Source organism: Lontra canadensis, unplaced genomic scaffold (genome assembly GCF_010015895.1).
Source record: "Lontra canadensis isolate GAN:19392208 unplaced genomic scaffold, GSC_riverotter_1.0 scaffold8, whole genome shotgun sequence".
NCBI lineage: Eukaryota > Metazoa > Chordata > Mammalia > Carnivora > Mustelidae > Lontra > Lontra canadensis.
Genome location: NW_022631002.1, coordinates 1,681,468 through 1,704,896, shown reverse-complemented (window position 1 = coordinate 1,704,896; position 23,429 = coordinate 1,681,468). Strand labels below are relative to the sequence as shown.

General features: G+C 62.3%; 1 protein-coding gene across 1 annotated transcript in view; it reads right to left on the bottom strand.

Moving 5' to 3' along the window:
• The window catches only part of SLC7A5 (solute carrier family 7 member 5), a 29,852-nt gene that overhangs the window by 5,319 nt on the left and 1,104 nt on the right, over positions 1-23,429 (bottom strand). The window contains exons 2-4 of the mRNA XM_032853791.1: positions 11,155-11,280; positions 1,104-1,209; positions 142-186 (exon numbers count right to left, since the gene is read on the bottom strand). Coding sequence (XP_032709682.1) covers positions 142-186; positions 1,104-1,209; positions 11,155-11,280 — 277 coding nt within the window. The remainder of the gene's footprint in view (positions 1-141; positions 187-1,103; positions 1,210-11,154; positions 11,281-23,429) is intronic.

Sequence of the window (23,429 nt, the reverse complement as noted above, 5' to 3'; positions counted from 1 at the left end):
GGTCACACGGCCACCGTGAGGGCGGCACCCCGCCCCAGCGACCCTCCTGCCCCTCCAAGGCCCGCCCGGAGCTGGCTGAGACATAACCAGGCTTCCTCCTCCTCTCGCGTTACGGTAACACAAGTCTGTGCGTGCTCGTACCTGTAGGGATTGATCATCTCCTCTGTAACAAAATTCAAGTAATTCCTAGAATTGAGAGCAGAATTTCACCACACGTCCCTCACACAACGCTTAGGGAAAACAACACCGATCCCAAGGGAGCCCCTCCTGGCTGTTCTGGGCCCGTGGAGTGGGGGTCCCTAACCCATGTGCGGGCCCCCCCCCCACTGGTGAGCAGCAAGGGGCCCCGCGTCCTGAGCAAAGTCAGCACTGCCCACCCCCCTGGGCCTGGCCTCCAATGCAGTCTGTTTCCCCGCCCCAGGCAGCCAGCACCGTCTCTGAGGCAGAGGCACAGCCCAGCCCGAGGGGGGAGGGACACCCCGTGCACCTTGCCCCACACAGACCCGCTGCGTGCGCAGCTCCTCCCGTCCACTCCGAGCACGCACGGGCAGGCTCAGGGGCCATGTGGGGAAAGAGACCCGAAGGGCAGCCCCCCACAGGCTTCCGTGTCCGCAGGGAAAGTGCTGCCACATTGAGCTGGTTCCACGGCTTCCCCGGCTGCTACCTGACCCTTTCCGGCACCTTCTGTGCCTGCCCGCCCACCACGGCCACTCTTGTGGCTCAGGACAGCCTGCCCCGAGAGCAGAGGCCATGGCTGGGGACCCAAGGGGATAGAAGGCGTTGGCCAGAGCTGCAGGGAAGCACCTCGCTCCTGGTGGGGAGTGGTCAAGGACCACCAAGCCCAGCACCTGGAGCCTGAGTGCTCCACGCCGGTCAGCAGAGGGCCGCCTGCAGGAAGCGGGCTCGCCGTGAGCAGTGCCCACGGCTACACGGGCGCATGTCTGTGCCTCTCCGGGGTGCGCAGGGCTAGCAGCAGCTCCACAGCCTTGGCTGTGTTCCCCAGAACTGCCTGCGGGTGGCCGAGAGACCTGATTCCTGGACACCTGGGAGCCCACCCAGCCGGTGTGTCCCAAGCCCAAAGACCCTGACATTCTAGAACCTACCATCCCCCGTAGGCAAAGAGGCCGCTGTACAGCGCCAGCACGATGTTCCCCACGTCCAGCTTGGTGCCCTCAAACGAGAACTTGGGATCCAGATTGGACACGTCACCTGGCAAAGGCCCGACAGACAGAAGGGAATGCTGGGTTAGAGAGCACTGCAAGGAGGTCACACCGCAACTTCTGGAATGTTCCTGGAGCAAAATTCAGGCACAAACAGAAATGCTGGGGTGAAGGCTTTCCATGGCAGCAAATTGGATGCACCTGCTAAACTGCCTTGCCAGCGCTCCCACGCTTACACTCGGGCCAGGAGCGAGCAGGCACAGGGGACCCGGGGGACGGCCCCCAAGACGCCCCGCGAGCGGGGAGGCAGTGCTGCAGACCCTCGATCACTCCAAGCCCAGCGGACTATGTGCTGAGGGGCAGGACGCCCACGAGTGGAGGTGGGGGCCCGTGTGCGCCCACCTGCGGCTCATCGGGGCAGAAGTGGGGCTGGTCAGCCCAGGTCATCTCGGAGGACACCCCCCGCAGAGCCCGTGACACGAACCCAGGTCAGGGACACCTGGGCTGCAGTCTTGGCGCCCCCTTCGTGCTGGGAGGATCTTGGGCTGCTGACCCTAGAGCCAGGTTCCTCGCAGTGGGACAGCGTTCACAGCGTGACCTGGTGGCAAGCATCAGCAGGAAACTTCTCGCCGGTGACTCAGATGTGTCCCTGGAACCTGCCTGCCCCAGAGATGGTGATGGTATGAAGTGATGGGGTTGTGAGGGACGGCACCTCCCGGACAGCCATCCCTGGGGGCATCGCAGCCTTGGTGTCTGCCCAGACAGATGACAGCAGGGCCCAGTGGGGCTCCATCCACCTTTCTGCTGACCGTTTCCACCGAGAGCGGCCCAGGGGGCCCTGATGTGTGGTCACACCACCCCAGTGTCTGCCCGTCCTCCTGTGGCTTCTCTGCTGGGTCTCCCCTCTATCTTACTGGGATGCCTGTCACTGGATTTAGGGCCCATCCCGAACCAGGATGGTCCCGTCTCACACTTCCTCAAATACAACCGTGAAGACCCTTTCTCCACCTAAGGGCATATCCAGGTCTCAGGGGACAGTGGTTTGCGTCCACCACCCACGCTGGCACACATGAAGGGGAATGGGGGTCTTGGGGGGGATCCTGGTTATCAGGCTCTTTCTGACGCTCAGCCTAGTATGCTCAGGCCCAGAACCACCTGCTCCGTAATGAGGGGCCAGCCTGCCCGTGAGCCCCATGCTTCTCCAGTGCTCCCAGCGCCCCGGCTCTGGGGACAGCTGCCGCAAGGACTCGGGACATGGCCGGTCACTCAGCCCACCTGGCTGTGGCCACCTGCCAGGCACACACAGCTGGGGGCGGGACTGCACTCTTGGTCAGGTGTGGACAGCTCGTTAGTTCGGGGACGTTTCTAACAGAGTCCTTATGGCTCTGCCTGCGAAGGCCCGTGTAACTGCCAGCTAAGAAGCCATCGGCCCAGGCACTGCAGGGTGAGGCAGGGATGTGGCCCCAGCACAAAGCCATGATCTGCAGACACCCCCAGGAGCCCAAGGTCTCCCACACTTCCCACCAGGGGCCTCAGTCACTCCAGGAACAGGACACAATGAGCAGGGGAGGGGGCTTGTAGAGGGGACTGAGGAAGGGAGCTGCTGTCGCACCCTGTCACCCCACCCAGTAGAAGCCTGCACTTCAGAGCAGCTCCGACCTCCTCCGTGTTCCGGACTCCGCCCTCGGCCTTGTTCGTCCTGACCCCACAGGTGTGTGTGGGGGGGAACCTGGCCGAGGTCTCGGGATAGACTGCTTGGCCCCGGGGCGGCCGCCCCCTCACACACTGCCCGCGTGTGACCTGTCTTGGAGGCCCAGGTCCTCAGACTGCCTGGTCACAGGGTGGTCAGCAGGCTGGGTGGGCGGGGGCCGTGCCGAGAACGGGCTCAGGACGGCTCACCTTTGCTCACCTTTCACTCAACAGCACCCAGGAGAGTGCCTGGAGCCCCCCGCGGCTCCCTCCTGGTGGTGCCCACAGGAAGGTTCTGCCACGCACCCCACTTCTGCAGAGCTCCACCAAACCCCACGGCCTTGTCCACGTGCTTCTGCTGGCCAGAAGCCAGGGACCCAGAGGCTCAGGCCACCTGCCCCCGGATCCCCACAGTGGGATCTAGGACCACGACGGGAGACTCCCTTCTGGGGACCGCGTGTGCCGTCCACACCACCCGACACCTCCTGGAGGTGCCCCTAAGAGCCTGGGGAGCCCGCTGAGACCACCCACCCTCCGTAGGAGCTTGCGAGGGCCGCAGGTCCCCAGAGCTGCTTCTGGAGCACGGGAGGCTTTGCGGAAGGACCCCTCACACGTGGCGCACGCGTGTCTGGAACCTAAGACTGTCTCACGAACCTGCCCCTCTTCCTACTAGAACATACGCGCATGTGTCACGTATGGTTCAAACTACGCATCTTCCCTCCGCTGTGACGCAGATGCGCGGGCAGGTGCAGTCGTTAGAACTGCCCCCCCCGCCCCCGAGTTAGTGACGCTGCGCACACACATGCGGCTCGGAGACACTCCAAGCAGAGGTCAATTTCGGGGGCAAGCACCCAGGCTGGTACAGGAAGGGTGAGATGTGGGTGCTCAGGGTTCCTGGCAACTGCGGGTGCAGTGCCGGGACGGGGACGAAGTTCAAGGTGGGACCTGCGGCCTGTGGTCTGCAGGTAAGAACCAGGGGCTTTCAGCCTGCCAAGTCCTGCACAACCGAGACGTCCTCCTCAGGTGCCACTCCCGCTGTGGCCACCAGCTCCAAGCTGGGACATGGACACACGGTCGTCTCCCCGAGACGGTCATGCAGTGACTGGACTTCCTGACATACGACAGCACTTTCTGGATCTACAGCCTGATTTTGCAGGGTCTGCGAGTCCGAGGACATGCTACTGCCCTGACCAAACACAGATGAGTGTCTCACTGGGGACCTCGGCCAGGCCCCCCCCAATAGCCCGCAAAGATTTCTCCTCCTAGGACAAGTGTGGTGAGCCATCTGCTGGGACCGCCCTTGGCCATCTGAGACCTCACTTCCTGCCTCCAAAGTGCCTAGGGTCCCTCAAAGGAAAGCAGACATCGGGCTCATAGAGGGACGGCACACCCGGATCCCACAGTGTCCCCAGACCCGGCTTCTCTCCTGGTGCGGAGGATTTGGGGCGGGTGGGGGCAGCTGGCAAAGCTCTGCCAAGGATTCGGCTACTGCTCCTGGCCGCCAGCCCACCCTCTGCCCAGTTCCTCGGGGCTGTCACACCCCCTGCCACCTTCTCCAGATGCAGCGTGCCCCACTGCACATCGGGGACAGAGGAAGAGGCCTGACAGTGACCTGTCCTGAGTGGGCCGTGTGCATGCACCCCCGGCAGGGCTCCCGGCTTTGTTCAGACTCAGACTGCGCTGGACGCCAGCCCAGAAGGGAAACCCGCAGCTTCTCCAGGCTCCTGACCCAACGTCAGCCAAGCATGCTGCCCCCTCCTTCTTGACGGGCACCAAGGAGCAGGCACTGGGTCTGCTGGCTCCATAAGCCACGTGGCCAGGGTGACTGCTCAGGGACAGTGGCTGCGCCTGCCCTTGCCATCCTGGGGTCCTGCTGGGGCTGGAGCCTGAACAGCAGGTGGTCTTCGGGGAGGCCTGGAGAGCTGGCAGGAGGGCCCGCCTGCCCATCTCCACCAGCTCCAGCCGGAGGCGGGTGAGACGGCCACACCGCCGTGTCGGGATGTGTTAGCAGCTGCCCAGCCGTCGTAGCAGTAGTGAGCGAGGGTGCGGCGTAGAAGAGACGTGGAGGTTCCGTGTGGTCTCAACATCCCCCCCCCCCGCCAGCTGCAGCGGGGCACATGCGGCAGTGTCCCGACACGCGGGCTGGTCAGGTCCGGGTGGGGGCTGTCTGGTGGGGGGAGCAGGCAGTGCCGCTCAGCACACTGGGAAACTGAGCACGGCTCCCCCAGATGGCAGCGACACGGGGCAGAACTGTGCTCACGAGATGGGTGACCAATGCTGGGCCCGCGGGCACCGCTCCCACTGCTAGAGCAGACACGCGGACTGTGCTGGGCCCCCCGACGGGGTGTCTCAGACACAGATGAATGACGACAGTCCTCCAGGGCCACCATGTGCCAAGCTACCTGATGCCCCGACAGCAGGCCAGAGAACGGCTATGACAGGCAGACACGGTGCAGGTCCTTCCGCAGGCTCCGAGACTGGGGGCGCGGGAACTCCCTGGGACCACTCTGCTCTGCACACCCCAGAGGTACCTCTAACTGCTGCCCCAAGGGGAGGCGGCGCGCCGGCTGAGGCTGGGTCCCGGCCCTCGGCTTGCCCGCACTGCAGGAGCCCCCAAACCCGTGGCCTTTCATGTCGGCCTATTCTAGCCCCAAATGCAGCCCCTGACCGCACCCCCCCAGAAGGGCCTCTGGGAACAGGAATGTCAGCACAGAGCCAGAAGCTGGGCCTGCCTCCCACCCGCTGGGACCCCTTGCGGACCGGGGTAACGGGGGTGGGAAAGCTCAAGGCCCCAGGGAGCAGCCGTCCGGGAAAGCCCAATGCCCCATGTCCCACAGACACAGCCACAGGCAGCAGCAGCTCTGTGCATGTGGGGACAGGCGTGATCCTTCCTCCCACCAGGGGAATGTGCCAGCCTTCCAGCTCCTGCGCTGGGAGGACCAGGGCTACCCACATTGCCTGTGTCCCCTGAGACCTGGCCTCTGCGAGGGGGGAAGGTCTGGTCAGACACTCACTGCGGCTTCTCCAGGGTGCCGGGAGCCTGTCTACGCCGCGATCTGGAAATGGGCAGTTGGGGGCAGTGGCAGAGAATCCCGGAACCTCAAGACGGCCCACCCCCTCGCCATGCTTTCCCACAGGCAGAGCAGCCCTGGGGCACCCCTCCTGGGATGGGGACACTGTGAGAAAGCCAGCCCCAAACTGGGGAGCGTCCACCATGCCGGAAGCTTCTGCTTCTTTTCCCACTTGATCCCTCCGGGGTTCTGTGGGGCAGTCACTGATGTCATGAGATGTGAACAGGGTCCCCCAAGAACTGTTAACCCGGCACGTCCGAACGTGACCTGGTTTGAAGACAGACTCAAGGTGAGGACGAGATCACAGATGAGGGTAGGCCCTGAAGCCCCCCAGTGTCCTTGGAAGACACAGAGACACAGGAACGGGCCACAGGGATGAGACCGAGATGGTCGAGTGCCACAGCCACAAGGCCAGGGACCACCAGAAGCTGGAATAGACGAGGAGGGACCTCCCTCCCCAAACAAATTTCAGAGAGAGTAGGGCCCTATGTTTGGACTTCTGTTCCCCAGAACCCCGAGGGGACAACAGGACACTGTCTGCGGACAGACTGATAGGCCTCACTCTGTCTGGGTCAGATGCTCTGGTCTCCACTCTGTGCCTCACGGGAGTGGCTGGGACAAGTTGTGGCCTTGGGTCCCACCTTTGCCATCACTGGCCAAGTAAATGGTGTTTGGCCTCAGGCTCCTGCTCTGTAAGATGGGCTGTCCTGCGTGGGGCCCCGGGGCCTTGGCGCTGTCCCACCTGGTGAGTGGGCTGTGTGTGACCGGTGCCCTTAACGGGCTCGGGCAGAAAGCACCGCAATGGGTCTCCTGTTCCAGCCAGAGCCCAGCACGCTAGGAGGGGAGGCTTTCTGCAGCCGGCTCATGGGCTCCTCTCTCCCATTTCCCCACCCCGGAGGGACGTGTCCGGCATGCGGTGCTGTCCTGTCTCTGCCTGGTGTCTGGGAACGGTGCTGCGGCAAGAATCCGGGTCTGGGAGGCTGGTTGGTGCTTCTTCACCTGGCCAGCATCTGTCCCTGGGACCCTCTTTTAGACCCTCGGAGGAATGGGCTCCTTGGCCTCAAGATCTACTTCGAATCTCAAATCCCAGTTGCAAAGGGGCCTCTCCCCACTGAGCAGGCTGCGAGAGACCTCTGAGAAACCAGTGTGCCCAGCATAGGCCTCCAGGGCTGCCACGGCCCAGGGCACGGTCAGGCGGAGGGCTGCGGCGGGAGAGCCCCAACTTCCCCGACTTGGCTTTCAGGCTGGATGGCAGGAGCAAAGCACGTGATCGCCAGTCTGTCCCGATTCCGGACGCTGACTCAGTGCAGATGCGCGAGGGCCCAGGGGAATGGCCTCTAGTAAAAATGACCAAAGAACGGGGCACCCAGGGGCTCAGTCGGTTGAGTATCAGACTCGTGATTTCGGCTCAGATCCTGATCTCAGGGTCGTGGCATGGGGCCGGGCAACAGGCACTGCGCTCGGGGGGAACCTGCTGGGAATTCGCCCTCTGCCCCTCTCCCGCACACATTTCCTCTCTCAAACAAATCTAAAAAAATTATCAAAGAACGACCACAGGGGAAAACCACCATGCCAGTTCCGATGGCCCCTTCATGACAAGTCTTCCCTCCGTAGCCCTGTGACCTGATGCTCCAGACACTGCCCAGGGCCCTGCCCGACCCCTCCCTGGTCCTGGGACCCAGCTGCCCCGAGCAGAGAACCGAACCCCAGCCTTGCACGGTCCCCTGCTGCAGTGCTCTGCGGCCGTGGCAGGACCCTGGCCCTGGGGAAATGGGCCCTGAAGTCTCCATCGGGGGAGGCCAGGCCCGGGAGCACAAAGAGAAGCGACAGGCCACTCGGTGCTGCTCACTGCAAGGGCGCACCCTTCCCGCCCTGCCGTCTCCCACACGTCCCCTGCTCGAGATGCCCCTATCATGCTGGGACAGTGCCCGGGTGTACGAGATAATCAAGGCCGGGTTTGGGAGCCTCCGCCCACTGTGCAAACCACACCCATGTCCCCCAGCATTTGGGGGCCAACGTCCCGGCAGCCAGGTGAACCCGTGCGAGCTGCTACAGGGCTCGGATGTAGGGGGCAGGACTGCTTGGCGCATGGAGACTCTGCCTGCCACGACCTCCCTCAGCAGAGGACATCCTGCTCAGATGCGGCGTGGGAGGCGGACAGCGCTCCGCGGGCCATTTTATCTGTACGAGGGGCGGTCCGCACTGAAACCACTCTCCCACCGATGCCGCGGCCCGAGCAGAACCACAAGGTCCCTTTGTGCGTCCTCTGGGAGGGACCTGGGCAGAGGGACGCGCCTTCAGCACCCCATTCCCACCTCTGGTCTGAGAAACGCCTACTTGGCTTTGGGAACGGCCCGACCTCAGGGCCATGGTCTCTGTGGGGCGACACACAGAAGGAATCCACAGACTGAAAGGACAAAGGCAGGTGTAGGCAGCGGGCGTGTAGGGGACTCCAGTGCCTCCGCCCGCCCCGCCTGCCCGCCCCGCCTGCCTGCTCGTCGGAAGCCTGCCCTGCTTGCCTGCCCTGCTTCGTACGGGAGCCACTGGGTCTGAAACGCTGGCCTGAGCTCCGTCTCCCCTCCTGAAAATGCTGGGAGCGAATCCAGGCACCTTGCATGGCGCCAGGCCTGCATGCCCGACACCGAGGGCGGCCTCCCACCCCCAGCCGCAGGGCAGCTGAGCCGCGCCCACACCAAGATCCCAGCCTGGGGCCATGCAGAGCGGCCCCTTTGTCCTCCTAGCTCTGTGCCTTCATCTAGCACCCCCCACCCCGCCCTCAGTCCTGGTCTGGGCTGGCGCCCCATCTGCCTGTCTGTAATTCTCCTGTTTCTGCGCTGTCTGGTGTCCCCACCCCAGAGCTGAGCCCCGGCCAGCAGGGTCAAGTCCTTGTCAGAGCTTTGCACCAAGTCACACTCGGGGCCTCAGATTTCCAGTGAAGGGCAGCGGGAAGAACAAGGGCAGACAGCTCACGGGTCTCGAGGGAATGAGACCAGCTGAGGCCTGGGGGCTGACCATAGGTGAGCTGGACTCAGACCCCCTCTGCAGCTCTGGGGCCCCCCGGGTGCTCGGTGGGCTGGGGCAGAACACTGGCACTCAGAGCCTAGGGGAGCAGGGCATGTGGGGTCTGTGCTGTGAGGCTACCCAGCCGGGGACAGTCAAGCCGAGCCCCTGCACCAAGGATCCAGGCCCTCCCGCCAGCCATCAGCAAGGGGACCCAGGAAGACGGGCAGGATGCCCGAGAGAAGTAGAGTCAGACCACAGACTCCTTGGAGGAGAAGGGGGTCCACTTTACAACCATTTGTCCCCCAGAAGGGAAGGCATTCATCTGGGAACACACAGAGCTCTTGGAGAAAACCAGGAGGCAGAATTCTGCAGACGCAGCACTGAATCCCGAGTTCAGAAAGGAACTGCTTAAGGGGCTGGGGCGGGGAGGGGTGTTTCAACGGCATCAACATCATAAACACATTAGGTATTCCAGCCCAACAAAAGCTCTTTGCTTTTCAGACTGAAATGTGTTTTTACAAAAGTCAGGTCACCCCCTCCACATTCCTCATCTGTCTGTGGCTAATCAGACCCTCCCGAGCAGATCTATCGGATGTCTCCCGGCCGCACAGTCCCGCCCGGCCTGTCTCACGATGCTGCACAGGGAAGCCCTGACCAGGTCCTCAGAACTCAAGGAATAAGGAAAAAGATACAGTCCTATCAAGGAGATGCTGGACCCTGGAGTCCTGGGGTGCAGTGGGAGCCCCGGAGCAGCAGCAGCCCCAACTGGGGGCCGCTCCCACCCCCCAGCACTGCCTGGTCGGCGCCCCTGAGGCTGGGAGGGTACTAAGGATCTCCTGGGTGATCGGAGACGGGCTCCCGGGAGGAGGTCTGGCCCCCGAAGCAGTGACCCACCTGCCCCAGAAAGGGGTCTGGAAATCAGGTGGTGATCGTAGCTCGTGGGTGCTGGGTTCTCGTGAGGGGCAGGGGTCACATGAGAAGCCTTTACACCGGGGCCGTGTCCGCTAAAGATGGTCTGCCTCAATTACCCGACTCTCCCTGCCATGTTACCAGGCCAACGCAGACCAGCACGTGGGCTTCTCTCTGGCCCCAGAGATGGCCCACGGGCACCCAATTCTCCCGAATCACAAACGTCCCCCCTGCATGGGCCACGGTCTGTGGACGCTGGGTTCCTGTAAAGTGGGGTGCCCTGCGTGGCCGCGACAGGAAGGGAGCAGGGGCGCCGAGAACGGCAAGAATGGGTTTCTGGGGATCACAGGCAGAAGCCTGGAGGACACGGCAGACACGGTGCCGTTCCGGGGTTTCTAGCCACTCGACTCATAGCTAACCTGCACGTGAGAAGTGGGGGCTGGGGTGAAGACGCCCACAGAGGACTGAGAAGCCTGCGCATGAGGGGCAGCCCTGGGCTGGCCCGCGACCATGGGCGGCACAGACCCGGCCCTAGCCCTGGCTCTCCCACTGACCCCGAGACTCGGTGAAGCAGGCGACCAGCACCCCGCTAAGCCGGAGGCACGGGTGCTGCTCTCCTGCACCCCAGGGCTTGGAGAGCGCTTGGACATGGAGCGAGGCCACCACAGAGGCTGTGAGGCACCGGCCAGGCCTCCGTGTGTCCTCTGTGTGCACGTGGCTGTGCATCCCCGTGGTGACCCGCTCTGAAGGACCACCCTGCGGGCCGCTTCTCTGTGAGATCAGCTAGAGACCACCCCCGCCGGGGAAACCGCATACTTCCCTCCCCAGCACGGAGAGGACACGCTGCCACCAAGCACCATGGCGTGGGTGACCTAGAAGGTCAGACGGTGGTGGCCCACAGCAGGAAGGGTCAGCAGGCAAGATGCTGGGGCTGGGGGAGGTCCTATATCCTCCCTGGCAGACAGCCACCCCCCATCGAACATGCACGTGGGATGTGGGCCCCCGTGTGTGATTGTCTTGGTAACAGTTCCATCCCTCCTCACTCTCCGTGTGCCAGGCACAGCCCTGAGGTCCCTCTGCAAATGGCCATGTCCCCATCCTACGCCCGCCCTCACAGGTGGGTAGGAGAGTGGGGTTCGGAGGGGCCAGGGTGGGTCTGTTTCTCCCCATCACTCAGGATTTAACTCGCTGCTCAGTCTCCGTAAGGACGTCAGTGCCTGTCGCCGGACAGCGTGACCGGCTCAAGTGAAACCGTGCGTGCTGGAGTGCTGAACCTTCCGGGCAGGGGCACTTAGGGACGGGGACCCCGGGCTTGCACTCACCCTTCCCGATCTGGATGAAGCCCAGCAGAATGATCAAGGCCAGCGCCAGGAGCTTGGCCGCGGCGAAGGCATCCTGGACCCGGGTGGCGGCCTTCACGCTGTAGCAGTTCACGGCCGTGAGCAGCACTGTGGACAGAGGGCAACAGTGAGTGACACAGGACAGGGCCTCAGGGGACACCAGCACCCCCAGGAAGGGGAGCCCAGAGCCTCCGGCAGTTCCCAGCTTCTAGGCCTGGTTCTGCTCTGGGCTCTCCCAAGTTCAAGGCCAGAGGCTGAGAACAGGCTTCTTGACTCCCAGAACACCTACAGTCCCACCCACCCTTGGGTTATCACAAACATTTTATTTATTTATTTGAGAGAGAGAAAAAGAGAGAGAGAGAGAGAGCAGGAGCAGGGGGAGCGGCAGAAGGAGAGGGCTCCCCACTGCCTGACGCGGAACTCGATCCTGGGACCCTGGGATCACGACTTGAGCCCAAGGCAGACGCTTTACCGACTGAACCCCCAGGAACCCCTGTGCCACAAAGAACTTTTAATGAATGAATCTCAACCCCCTGCCAGCCTCTGCCCACAGCCCCGCCCCGCCCCGCCCCACCCCTGCTGCACCTGTGGCACACCTGGGGCCCTATCTTCAGAGTGCAGGTTACAGACACAATGACACCTTCCTACAGGCTCCTCCCACCATTTCAGCCCAACTTAGGTGCCCACACAGTCCACCTCGCCTACCCAAGGTGGGAAACCCTTTCTGCAGACAGAACCTTCTAGAATCCCACAGAGGAAACAGGTAAGTGAGGTACAGTTAGCATAAATCCATATGACAAACCACGTGCTGGGACCGTGGGGGGCCATTCTGACACATGAAATGGGGACTGAAGGCGAGGCCAGGCCAACGGAGGGGGTCAGCAAGAGTCAATACACCAGCAGACCCAGCTGGGGATTTTACCCACATGTGCTGAAAACTGGAAATCACACCCATCACAGTGGGTCGCCTGACTGGGACAGGAGAGGAGGTGGGACTGGGGTCGGGGGGCACAGGTGGGCGGCCAAGCCCGGCTCTACCGATATGCCCAGATGTGCACAAGCAGGCCCTGCCTGGCTCCCGGGAGACCCCTGGCCCTGACCCGAAGCGGAGGCATCTGTGTGGTGAGACAGCGGGTGTGTGGGAGATGCAGGAAGGGTGCAGGGAGCTCGGGAGCTGGCCGTCGTCGCGGCCACTTCCGATGGAGCCAAACTGCATTAAGACAAAGGCAACAAATCCCCAACACTCAGGCCTTCCGGCACATTAGTGGTGGCTGGCGCGCTCGGCGGCTCTGCTGCGGGAGGGAGGACGCCCGGGGTGCACGGGGTGGAGGGGTGAGCTCACCAGGCTGCATCCTCCCGAAGCCGCTCGAGGTGACCTGCCAGGGAGCTTTCACACCAGGAAACCCGCAAGGGCGCGGAGCGGGGCCCTTCTTTCCTGGAGGCTGGTCCTGTGACTTTAACCCGCAGGGCCTGGACCTCGGAAGGGCCCCTCTACGAGCCCCCCCACACCCACTGCTTCTCCAAGGGCTGCAGTTAAGGTAAGAAGCGCCGGAAAGGTCTGCACATCTTTTCTCTTCCCAACACAGAACCCGCCCAGGACTGGCGGACCCCAGGGGGCTTCTTCCCCGACTACAGTGAACTAGTGAAATTTTACAGTTAGAGCAATTAAGGCCAAAGAAACAAATCCGCCCTAATGAGTGGGTAAGATCCAACAGCTCAGGTAGAAGAAAACAGGAACTGTCCCAGGGTGCTTCACCCTGCCACCTGCTTTTTGCTCCAGGAAATTAACTGACGCCTTAATAGCGCCCCCCCCCCCAGCCTCGTTCCTCACTGCCCGGCTCTGGCTGATGCAACGGCCACCAAGACGGTGCTTCTCACTGACGTTGAGTGGAGTCCGGCACCGGCCACTGCCGTTCCAGAGCTGACACACTCAGGAGTGCCCTGAGCTGGGCAGGGCATCGAAGAGCAGTGATGTTTGAGCCCGGTGTGGACCCTGGAGGAGCCCCGGGTTCCTGGGCCGTGGTCTGCACCCGCCCCTCCCAGGCCCTGTAGTAAAAGGAGCTGCCGCAGGGAGGTGGGGCTCCAGACTCAGTGTCCACACCACAGGGGTGAAGGAGGAGCTGAGCCTGGCCAGGAAAGGCTCAAGTGTGCATGGGGCAGACGGCCCGGGGGACCTTCAGTGTGGCCCCAGGAGTGTTCGGTCCAGGCCCTCAGAACCAGCAGGGAGATGGCTGTCCTGTACCAGCCACGTCAGCACTGCCATTCTCCACACAGAAGAGAAAACGGAGGCTCAGAGTGGCCCCCTGCCCCCAACATGGTAGGGGCAGACCTAGGACTGAGACCGAGGTCTCTGCGGTCTATCTGGCAGCCCCACGGTCATCACGGTGGAGGGCAGGGGGAGAAGCAGCGGGACTCCCGTGTCCTCGGCTTCCAGGGGAGCGCTCAGTCCTGTGCTCATTGATTCCTCTGGCCACATGGCTGGGATCCGGCATGGAAGGGCCTGGGAGGGCAAGCCCAGGCTGGGGCCATGCCTTCCTGCCACCGGATTCCCAGAGCCTCAGCACAGCGAGAGAGCAGGGCCGGGGTTTTCTGAGACAGCGTCACATTTCCTTATGGGGGGAGTGTGCCAGTACTGGCTCAGAGGCCCCGGGCCCCCTCGCCAGGCACAGGTGGCGAGCACTCTGCGCAGATGCAAATGCACTTCCGGCAGGAGGCGGCCACGCCGGGTTGCATCACTCCCCCATTCACGCCCCAGGGAGGCAGGGCCGGTGGGGGAGGTGTGGCCCAGCAGCGCGGGGAGACAGTGCTCTGGGGAGGCTGGACACCCTGCCCCATGCGGCTCCTGGCAGGCTGGTCTCCTGGCAGCGGCACGTGGGCACAGCTCTGGACAGCCCTGCACGCCGCCCCTGCTCTTCTGGGGTCTTCCCACCCCTTTCCCCATTTCACAAGTGACAAATCCGGCTCCAGGAAGTAAAACAGGCTTGCCCGGAGCTCCCGGCTCACAGTCAGTCCTACCGCGGTGCCCGCTACTGCTGTCCTGGTCTCGGCGGTCACCGCAGCAGGACAGAGGCCCAGGGTCCCTCCGCTTGCACGCCACTGCCCCTCCATCAGGAATGCGTGGTGCACGCCCTGCCCGTGCCCACACCTGACCTTTCCCCAGCCGGCCCGGCAGGCGCGGAGAGCCTCTCTTCACACACACACACACACACACACACACACACACAGCTCTAGGTCACATTGAAAGCACCCAGGTCACCGACAGGCAAGGCAAGGCGGGCTGCAGGCGGGAGGGGAAGGGACCTGCTCACAGAACAAAGCTACCTTGTAACATCCATTTCTTTCATAAAAAGAAAAACTGAGTATTTGATGAAACTTTAAAGTTCCCTGACTTTCGCTGACAAATAAACAAATGCTTTAGTATTCTCCATGGCGTTCCTCTCTTAAAAAGTTTCAAAACGAGACACAATCTGAAGTAAACACACGCATTCCTCAGGGACCCACGCTGCTGGCTGTGCATCTCAGCTGCCCCGCCTGAGGACCGGACACCTGCAGAAGGGGGGGCTGCAGCCGGGTATCTGGTGGGGACGCTGGGACCCTGGGTGTAAGGGGAGGACGTGCCAAGGGTCAGCGGTATGGCCACTGTCCTCACGGACGCGCAGCCCTCCAGGGCCTGTGTCCCACAAGTGGGCAGCGGGAAGGCGGCCACAGGGCCCGGCCCCAGCAGGCCGGCCGACAGGGGCAGAGGTGCCGTTGGGAAGGCTCCCCACGCGGGCACCCCCAGATAAGCGGGGCTGTGCTCGCGCATGCTGACAGCCAGGCCTGGGGAGATAAGGAAGCTCTGGGCAGCTGAGGACAGCCAGGATCAGGCTGGGCCTGGCGGCCGGTCCACGAACTGCACTGGGCCCTTGTCCTTCACGTGTGTGTCTATCCTGTCCTCGTCCTGCTGCGACGCAGGCCACCTCGCTGGCCAGCAGGAGCACCAGCTCAACCTCAGCAAAGGAGCCAGGGTCTCGGGGGGGCTCCTCCTGCACCTCAACGGTGGGTAGCATTGCCCAGGGAGGGAAGGACGACCCCACAGCCGCACGGGACACCTGGTCACAGGGAGACGCTGGTGCGAGCTCCAGGCTTGCGGAGTAGGCGATGTCTGCTGCAATTCCTGCCTGCATACCCGGGGGTGCACATCCCCAGAGGGCCACTTGGGCCCTGGGCTCTGGCCCCCCAACCTGTTCTTCCCAGGGTCCCCTCAGGGAGCACTCCGGGACGCTCCCCAACCCCGAGGGTGGGGTGTCCTGCCACCGGTGGTGCTGGATGTGACTCGGGACACCCTGCATGCTCCCTGCTTCCCTGTCCCAGGTGGAGCCTCCAAGCTGCTGATGTCACAAAGGCACGGGGTTGGGGGCACAGAAGAAGGTGCCCTGAGCAGGGGCGGGGGCGCACATACTCTCCACCAGCACACAGGTCACCAGCATCCTCTTGGCCTCTGCCTCTGGGAAGACCGTTACCAGGGCAGGACTCGGAGGCTCCCTCCCCCAGCCCGGCCCCACCTCCCATCTGACCTCTCACCTCTGGACGCTGCCCCAGGGACCCCATCACCCGCCAGAGCCCCGACTCCTGGACAGCAGCCTCGTGTTAAATGTACTCATTGGGCTGTTTCACCCAAGGGGGACGGCTGAAATGCAAGGGGAGCCTGTTTTCATTTAAAAACACCAAAACCAAACAAAAATTTTCAAGATAAAAATAAAAGAAGTAAAAAGAAAAAAAAATACACCAAAATGAAACACAAAAAAGCCACACCAACTGAGGGTGAAACGCTGAGGGCTGCAGCGGGCCCAGTGCCCCAGGCTGCGCTTCCTCAGGGCCGTGTGGACCCTGGCACCAGAGTTAGCAAGGACCGTGGTTAACGAGGGTGGTGCGTGAGCTCCAGCCGTGCACTGTGGGGTTCGCCGCCCTCTGAGCAGGCCTAACCCTCCCCCTACTGGCTTGATGTCAAGCACACCAGGAGAAGGTCATGAGTAAGCCAGAGAGAACAATATCCCAACCCCCAGCCCCCCTCACCCCCACCCCCTCAGCACACGCAGGGGCCCAGAGCTTCACGGGGGCTCAGTGAGGGTGGGGGTCGTCTACCAGCACCTGGCCTCTGCCCCTCACAGGTGCACATGTCCTCTGAGCGAGCCCCCCTCCCAACAGGCCACCTGGGGGCCGTGATCACCTCCTCCTTCAGGTCCCGCCTTGACTCTGCCGGAGTCTCCAGGGTAGATAGCATCTCCCCCTCCCCGGACACCTGACGCCCTTGGCCCCTGAGGGCCTCGCAGGATGGGGGGGCACCCTAGAGCTTCCGACTGGCCAGTCTGAGAGTCCGCATGCCTAACTCTGCCCTGGGACGCCAGGGCTGCGGGCCCAGAGATCCCCACAAAGATCCCACTTGCAGAACCGGAGGGCGATTTTGAGAAAAGGAATGCGCATGACCCCAAACCGCCTGACAGGCCTACCTCAGCTCTGGAACGTGCTAGAACACGGAGCCAGTTGAGGTGGAGAGCCCTGCTCGAGACCCACCCAGGGCAGGGAGCTGTTCCCATAGGGCCCGAGGCTCTCTCTGCCAAGAGGTCGCTGGCTGCGGGGGGAGAGGCCGACGCGGCCCCTCCATGGAGGCGGGACTCCGGCTCTCAGGCCGCCCCCCCCACATCGTGTAGACTCCCCGCTTCTCCGTGGAAAGAAACTGCTGACAGGCCTGCGTCCCGTTTTCAAATTCCCCAGGACCCGCCCTGGAACGTGCATCTCCACATTTCCTCCCATTTTTAATCTGACCAAGGAGTTCACCAGGCCCTGGGGCGCGGGTGCTGGCACGCATCAGGAATGGGGCTGGCGAGCTCACGCCAAAACACACCAGCGAGGGGCAGGCTTAGTCAGCTCGGAAAGCTGCCAACCCCCCGAGACCTGGGGCGAGCAGGAGACCCCCGGCAGAGAGCGGCGTCTCACTTTATCGGCTTTTCTAGGCACAATTCCTGGAGAACAGGGAGGTCCCTGGGGACCCCTGCCGCAAGAACAGCCAGGAGGGTAGCCCCCCCTTGGCTCTGAAGTGACGCCCGTGTGCTGACATGCTGCGGGGGGAGGGTGGGAAGAACAGGCGAACTCACTGTCCAGCCCCCCATCAGCTGGTCACTGACGACTGTGCAGATCGGCTCAGGACAGACCAGGCTATTGTGCGGGAAACTCGGTGCTTTGGGGCCCCCCGGGGGCCTGGAAACCCCCAGCCATCCACCCTGCACCTCTAGTCATTCTCCCGCAGAAGAAAACGGAGGGAAACGCGCTGTGGTCACAGCCTAAGAGGGCAGGGAAGCATCTAGCCTCATCAGATAGTTGGGAGAATGGAGCTCAGAGAGGTTGACTCACTGGAAGTCACATGGCCCAGGGAGTGCGGAGAGAAGGCTCAGGTCTCCCCAGTCACCCTCCTGTGTTCTGGAGCCCCGGCCAGGACTCGATCCTGCTCCCCAGCCCACGCCGCGCTCTGACCTTATAGCTCTGGGGAGCCTGGCCATCAGTCCTCCCAACCGGGTGATTCTGCTGCTTACCGAGGGGAGGGGGCACATCCCCCAGGGACCCACCCGCCACGTGCACACACGTGATGCCTGTGTACCGAGCGCCCTCCGAAGGGTAGGGGCCGCGTGGGTCGGGGGACGCCGGCCCCGGTCCGAAGCAGGCTGTCCCTCCAGCGTCTGCTGCTCTCTGGATGGAAGAGTTTCTCATGCGGGCTGTGCTGGCGTTGCACGGACCGTGCCCAGGAGAGGGGCAGCCAAGAGCGTCCTGGGTGGGTGCCCCCATGGCATGCCCCCCATTACATGACAGGGCCTGACCGGAGCTAGACAATGTGTTCACACACGTCTCCTTCCTCCCAGGTAAGGAGGCCGCAGGACAGGGCCCGGTGTGTACCCCCAGGCCTGACACCCGAGCATGGGCTGTTCACGCAGACCACACGCGGCTGAACCACAGTGAGGCTTCCCAAGCCCTCTCCCTTCATGTTCTGGAAACAGCTCCCTGTCAGGGGCCCCCTTCCCTGACGACCAGGCCGGACACAGGTCCTCAAACTCCCTGTCTTCACAGTGATGACCTCACCCATCCACCGGGATGAAAGCTCCTTAACCAGACTGCGGTTGGGCCTCCCTTCCTCCCCAGACCCCTGACCCTGGTCCCCCTCAGGGCGAGCCAGCAGATGGCCTCCGGGTGTTGAGGGGGACACATGCTCTGCTCAGGCCCCATCCAGCTGTCCTCCCCCCACACCCATCCCAGGTCCTTGGGTCCTTTCCCTTAGCTCCAGGGGGTCTAAGATAATTGCAGGAGACACCCCCTATCCCAGGGCTGTGACACGAGGGTGCCCAGATCAGGGGCAGCTCCAGCTAAGCCCCGTCTCTACCCACTGCTACACCTCACAGGGCCACAGCTCCTGGGCCCCCAGCCGGTCCACTGTTCCCCCTATAGGTGCAAGTGCCCTGTCCCGTTCAATGTCCAGACAGTTCCTCTGTCACTAGTCCCGGCAGTGAGGAGATAACCAACTCATACGCCCTCTGAGACGTGACCCGTGCACCCCTGCTCTGCTCTGAGACACAGGTCCAGGGAAGCTAAGCACCCGCCCTGTCACACAGCCCAAGGGATTCAGAGTAGTCCGGGGACAGGGACAGGGCCTAGAGCCCCACCCAGGCCTTCTGCAGCAGCCCAGGTAACTCAGGCAGGATATGAGCGTGTCTGTGCCCAGCGCCAAACCCCGTGCCAGCCCTGGCAGCAAACACTGACACGGACAAAGCATGAGGCTGGCCACAAGGTCACGGTGGACTTCAGGTCCGTTTCCCTGCAGTGGCCTCAGAGCTGGACTGGCCACGTTGTGAGTTCACAGACAACCACGGACAATCCGCCGGGTCTCAGTAGGGAAAGACGCCAGACAGCAGCCAAGGTCAGAGGAACTCAGAGCAGGATCAAGTTGCGAGGACCAAGCTCCAAGGGCCCAGAAGGGAGGGTGGTGCCCGTGCCTCAAGCGGTGGGAGGGGCGGGCGTGGCCCCCAAAAATTCTCCCGCGGGGAGGGAGGGAGGTCCGCCTGGACAGGCGTCTGGAAGGAAAGGCACCTCTCACACTGTGAGCCTCCCTAGGCACACGGGTGCTTGGAGGCCGGCTGGGAGGGCGCGGGACAAAGCCCAGTGTTGGGGACAAGTGTGCCCTGGGCAGCGCCCGGCCAGCAATGCAGAGAGGGCCCAGGGAGGTCGCACCCCCAGCAGTCCCTGGGTCCCAGCACCTGCTGTGGGTCACAGAAGGCAAACAGGGACTGGCGATCCAGGTAGTCATGGGAAGGGGCATGTGCTGTGGGGCAGCGGTGGGCCTCCCCTGCCCTAGAAGCTCCTGTGCAAGAGAAAGATCTGGGTGGAAACGAGAAGGAAAGATAAAAGGCTCCCTGGCCAGCTGTGCATGGCGGGGGGGGGCAGTCAGGCACCCCGGTCAGGATACAAGCACACCCCAAAGACTCCATGGGACAAACCTCAAGTCCCTACGTCTCCTTACCCTGGCTGACCGGATGCCTGGACCTGGTGACCGACACCACCCCAGGGTCCTGCCATTCGCCACTCCTGCCCAAGATGGGGCCATGTGTCCCTACACACCATGACAAAAGGCGGGTCAGCATGCACAGTGGGCTCTCAGCCCACCGCTGCCTCAGTTTCCCTGGCCATACGAGAAGGATGGCAACACTCCTTTCAAAGGCTGGGGCAGGAACATGTGATGAGAGGCAGCCAGGAGATGCCAGATCCATTTCTGCCACCCTTGGGGGGGCAGGGGTGTGAGAACCCCATGATGATGCGCACTTAGGAGTTAATACGCCTGGAACGCGTTTCTGGGCAGTCTGCACATTCCATCGGATTATCAAAGGGGTCCGTGACCCAGAGCGAGAAGCGTTAGAAATGCCCACCCAGCATCTCGCGCTTCCTCGAAGTCACGCGCTCTTGTGAAGGACCCCATGGGGCTGAGCTCCAGTCCCGTGACCCAGCGTGACTTGCTCCAGTGGCCCGAGCACGTTCGTGTCTGGCTGGGAAAGTGAGATTTCTGTGCTAATGACTGGGCCGTTGTCTGCACTTAGCTCACGGCTGTGACTCCAGGGTCGCGAGCAACGTGCAAACACCCAGAAGCCTCACTGGTTGGGCAGAGATGGGCCCAGCCCTAGCGGTGGGCAGATGTTCAGATGCCCGAGACCAGGCCGTATAGTGGCAGACACACTGTGTGGATACCCTGCAGCCCCCGGAGTGGGCACCGCCTGGACCTGATGGAGGACAGCCGGTCAACCAGAAGACTGGGGGGTAGGCCCTGGGCTCCCCTCCCACTTTGATCATCACCCCAACTGACTTACCCTCACGTCGGCTGGCCCCAACCCATGGCCAGCCAAACCCGTCCCTGATCCATGCCCCTTGCCATCGGGACCTCCAATCTCCTGTTCCCAAGGGAGGAAGGGACTCCTTGTGGGCCAGGCATGTCACAGCTCAGACCCCAGCCCGAGAGGGAGACCTTGGCATTCACGCACCGCTCTTCCTGCCTTCTCTCCGTTCTCTCGCTCTCCCGCTCTTTGCCAGACTGGAAAACAACAAGTTCGAGGGCAGCTCAAGACACGAAAGGTGAGCAGCAGACAGAGCGTGGTGCTGGGAACAAAGGCAGCCACGTGTGCCGCGCTCGATCCGCACGCCGTGGCCGAGAGTTCCCACGTTCGCCAGGCAGAGCTGTGACCCATCCCCATCTCACGGATGTGGAAACTCCGCTGAGGCCCAAGCAGATTTCCCGAAGCAGACCAGGTCTGTTCCCACACAGAGCTTAGGCTCTCCCTGACACCAGCTGGAAACCATCTTGGCTCACAGGTCCCCGGCGGAACACTCACCCCTGCCCCACATGGATTTGCCCAATCCACGGGCATGGTGGGGTAGGGGACCCTTGCAACCCCCGTCTCTCTCCCACAAGAAGGCAGAGAGAAGGGCCTTCCGGACCCTAGCCGGAAAGGGACCCAGAGCCACCAGCAGACCCTGAGCTCTACATGCACGTGGCGGGTCCAAGTGGCGGCTGTCCCAGGGGGCTCAGACACACCCACACCCAATGGTGGGGGAGAGGGCAGAGGAGGGGAGGCGCCCACCCGTCCGCAGCCACCGGCCTGACACCTGCGTCTGGAGTAGGAGTGACCTCGATACAGCAGCTGAGGCTGGCGAGAATCCGAACTCCAGTCTGAGCGACTTCTGCCCGAAAGTAAAAGCCCCCATCGTCTCAGGTGCAAGCAAACGCTACCAAGTTTTTGTTTAGGGAGAAGGTAAGCCTGGTCTCGTGCCAGATCCCACACAGCCATCAAGACCGACAGAGCAAGGGCGCCTGGGGGGCTCAGTGGGTTAAGCCTCTGCCTTCGGCTCAGGTCATGATCTCAGGGTCCTGGGATCGAGCCCCGCATCGGGCTCTCTGCTCAGCAGGGAGCCTGCTTCTTCCTCTCTGCCTGCCTCTCTGCCTACTTGTGATTTGTCTAATAAATAAATAAAATCTTTAAAAAAAAAAGAAAAAAAAAAAAAGACTGACAGAGCAAGTCTCTCTCACCGTTCCATGCACTGGGCAACACCAGAGCCACACGAGGGCCTCATGGTGGTTGTTGCGGTAAGACCTACAAGAAAAGGGCTTTATGCCCGCACATACTACCAGCAGGACCGCACCAAGCACCGAAGCCAACCTGTTCCTCAGCAGCACTTTTTAGGAAGCCAAAACTGTGCTGGGTTGTGTCCAGGGCACTGAAAAGACCAACCAGCAAACCTGAGAACTTTGCTCGAGTGCCCACGACACAGCACCAAAGGGGCAGGCCACCAGGCCCTCCCACGGTGCACCACGGAGCCTGGGCCCGCACTGTTGCAGCGGGTGGGGGGGGCTCGAGGCGGAGAGTGGAGCAGAGTGCCCCTCCTCTCCTTGGGGAGAACTTCTAGAACCCAGCCGTTGCGGGATACTTGGAGGACACTCAGAAACTCTCTGTGGCTTTTCACTGCCTCCTCAGAGGCCCTACAAGGGCGGGCCTGCCTCCCTGGACACCCAGAACCTTTCTCCGTGCTCAACTTAGAGCCACCTGTGCCAGGCAGCTCCGAGTTCTGCGAGGCTTGGACTGGCCTCTCTTTCCAGACGGTGAGGCTCTAGACGGGCACTCACCCTGGCAGACAGGGAGTCCCCTTCTGTAACTGAAAGTCCTCTTTCCACCAGAGAGAGCCACCCACACCTACACACACTGGACACACTCCCAAGGCGGTTCAGGGAAGAAGAGCCCCAAAGACTGATGAGGACATGGAAAACCTCAGCTGCCCTCACGGCCCCCAGGGGCAGGGGCGCCGTTGACAGGACTCCTGGCCAGGCCCAGCAGTGCCACAGTGACATGGGGGGGGGGGGGGGCGCTGAGCTCACTGCAGTCCCTCTGCCATCTACTTAAACCTGAAAGTTTAAGAAGGGACTTTCTTTTAAAGACTGGAGAGAGGACAGGCCCTTAGAGACATTATCTGTTTCACCACAGACTGGGCCCACAAACGCTAAATCATATTGACACGCGATTATTATAATCGTATCAAGAAAAGTCATCCTGCCTGTAGAGGGTCTTTCCCTTTCCAGACCAATGTGTCATCCCATAAAACCCTCATCTCAAAGCCCCACAAGAAACCACAGGCCTTTCTGTCCTCGAGCAGATGGACCTCTTAGACTTGGACAAACGTTTTTGTGTTTTTTAAAGCCGAGATCCACATCCTGAGACGGCCCCCCAAAAGGCAAATAACGCTCCTTCCCCCGCATGGCTGCTCTGTTCAGGGTCTCTTTCCGGAAAGCGCGCCATGTCAGGCAGCCAAGGGGAACCGCACTGGGTTTTGCCTTCTGGACCCAGCACTTCGTGAAGCGGGCCTGCCCCGCAGGACAGTGTGGCTCGTGCGGGACACTCGGCCCACACACCGCAGAATCCCCACAGCACCAGCAGCCACTGCCCATCAGAAGCCACTCCTAGTAAGCGCACAGTCCCCCAGTCTCGCGGCCAGGACCCCAACCCTGAACGTAGCCTGCGGGCTCTGGACCTGTGGGCACTTAAGAACATCCAGGAAACCCTCGCATCGGTGGCAGCTCTGAAAGCAGGATGCTTCCATCCGGCAAGGCTCCACAGAAGCCGGCCAAGGGGAGGCAGGCATAAAAGGCGCCAACAGCCAAAGAGAAGAAAACCACATGATGTTTGGTACAAACGATTTTT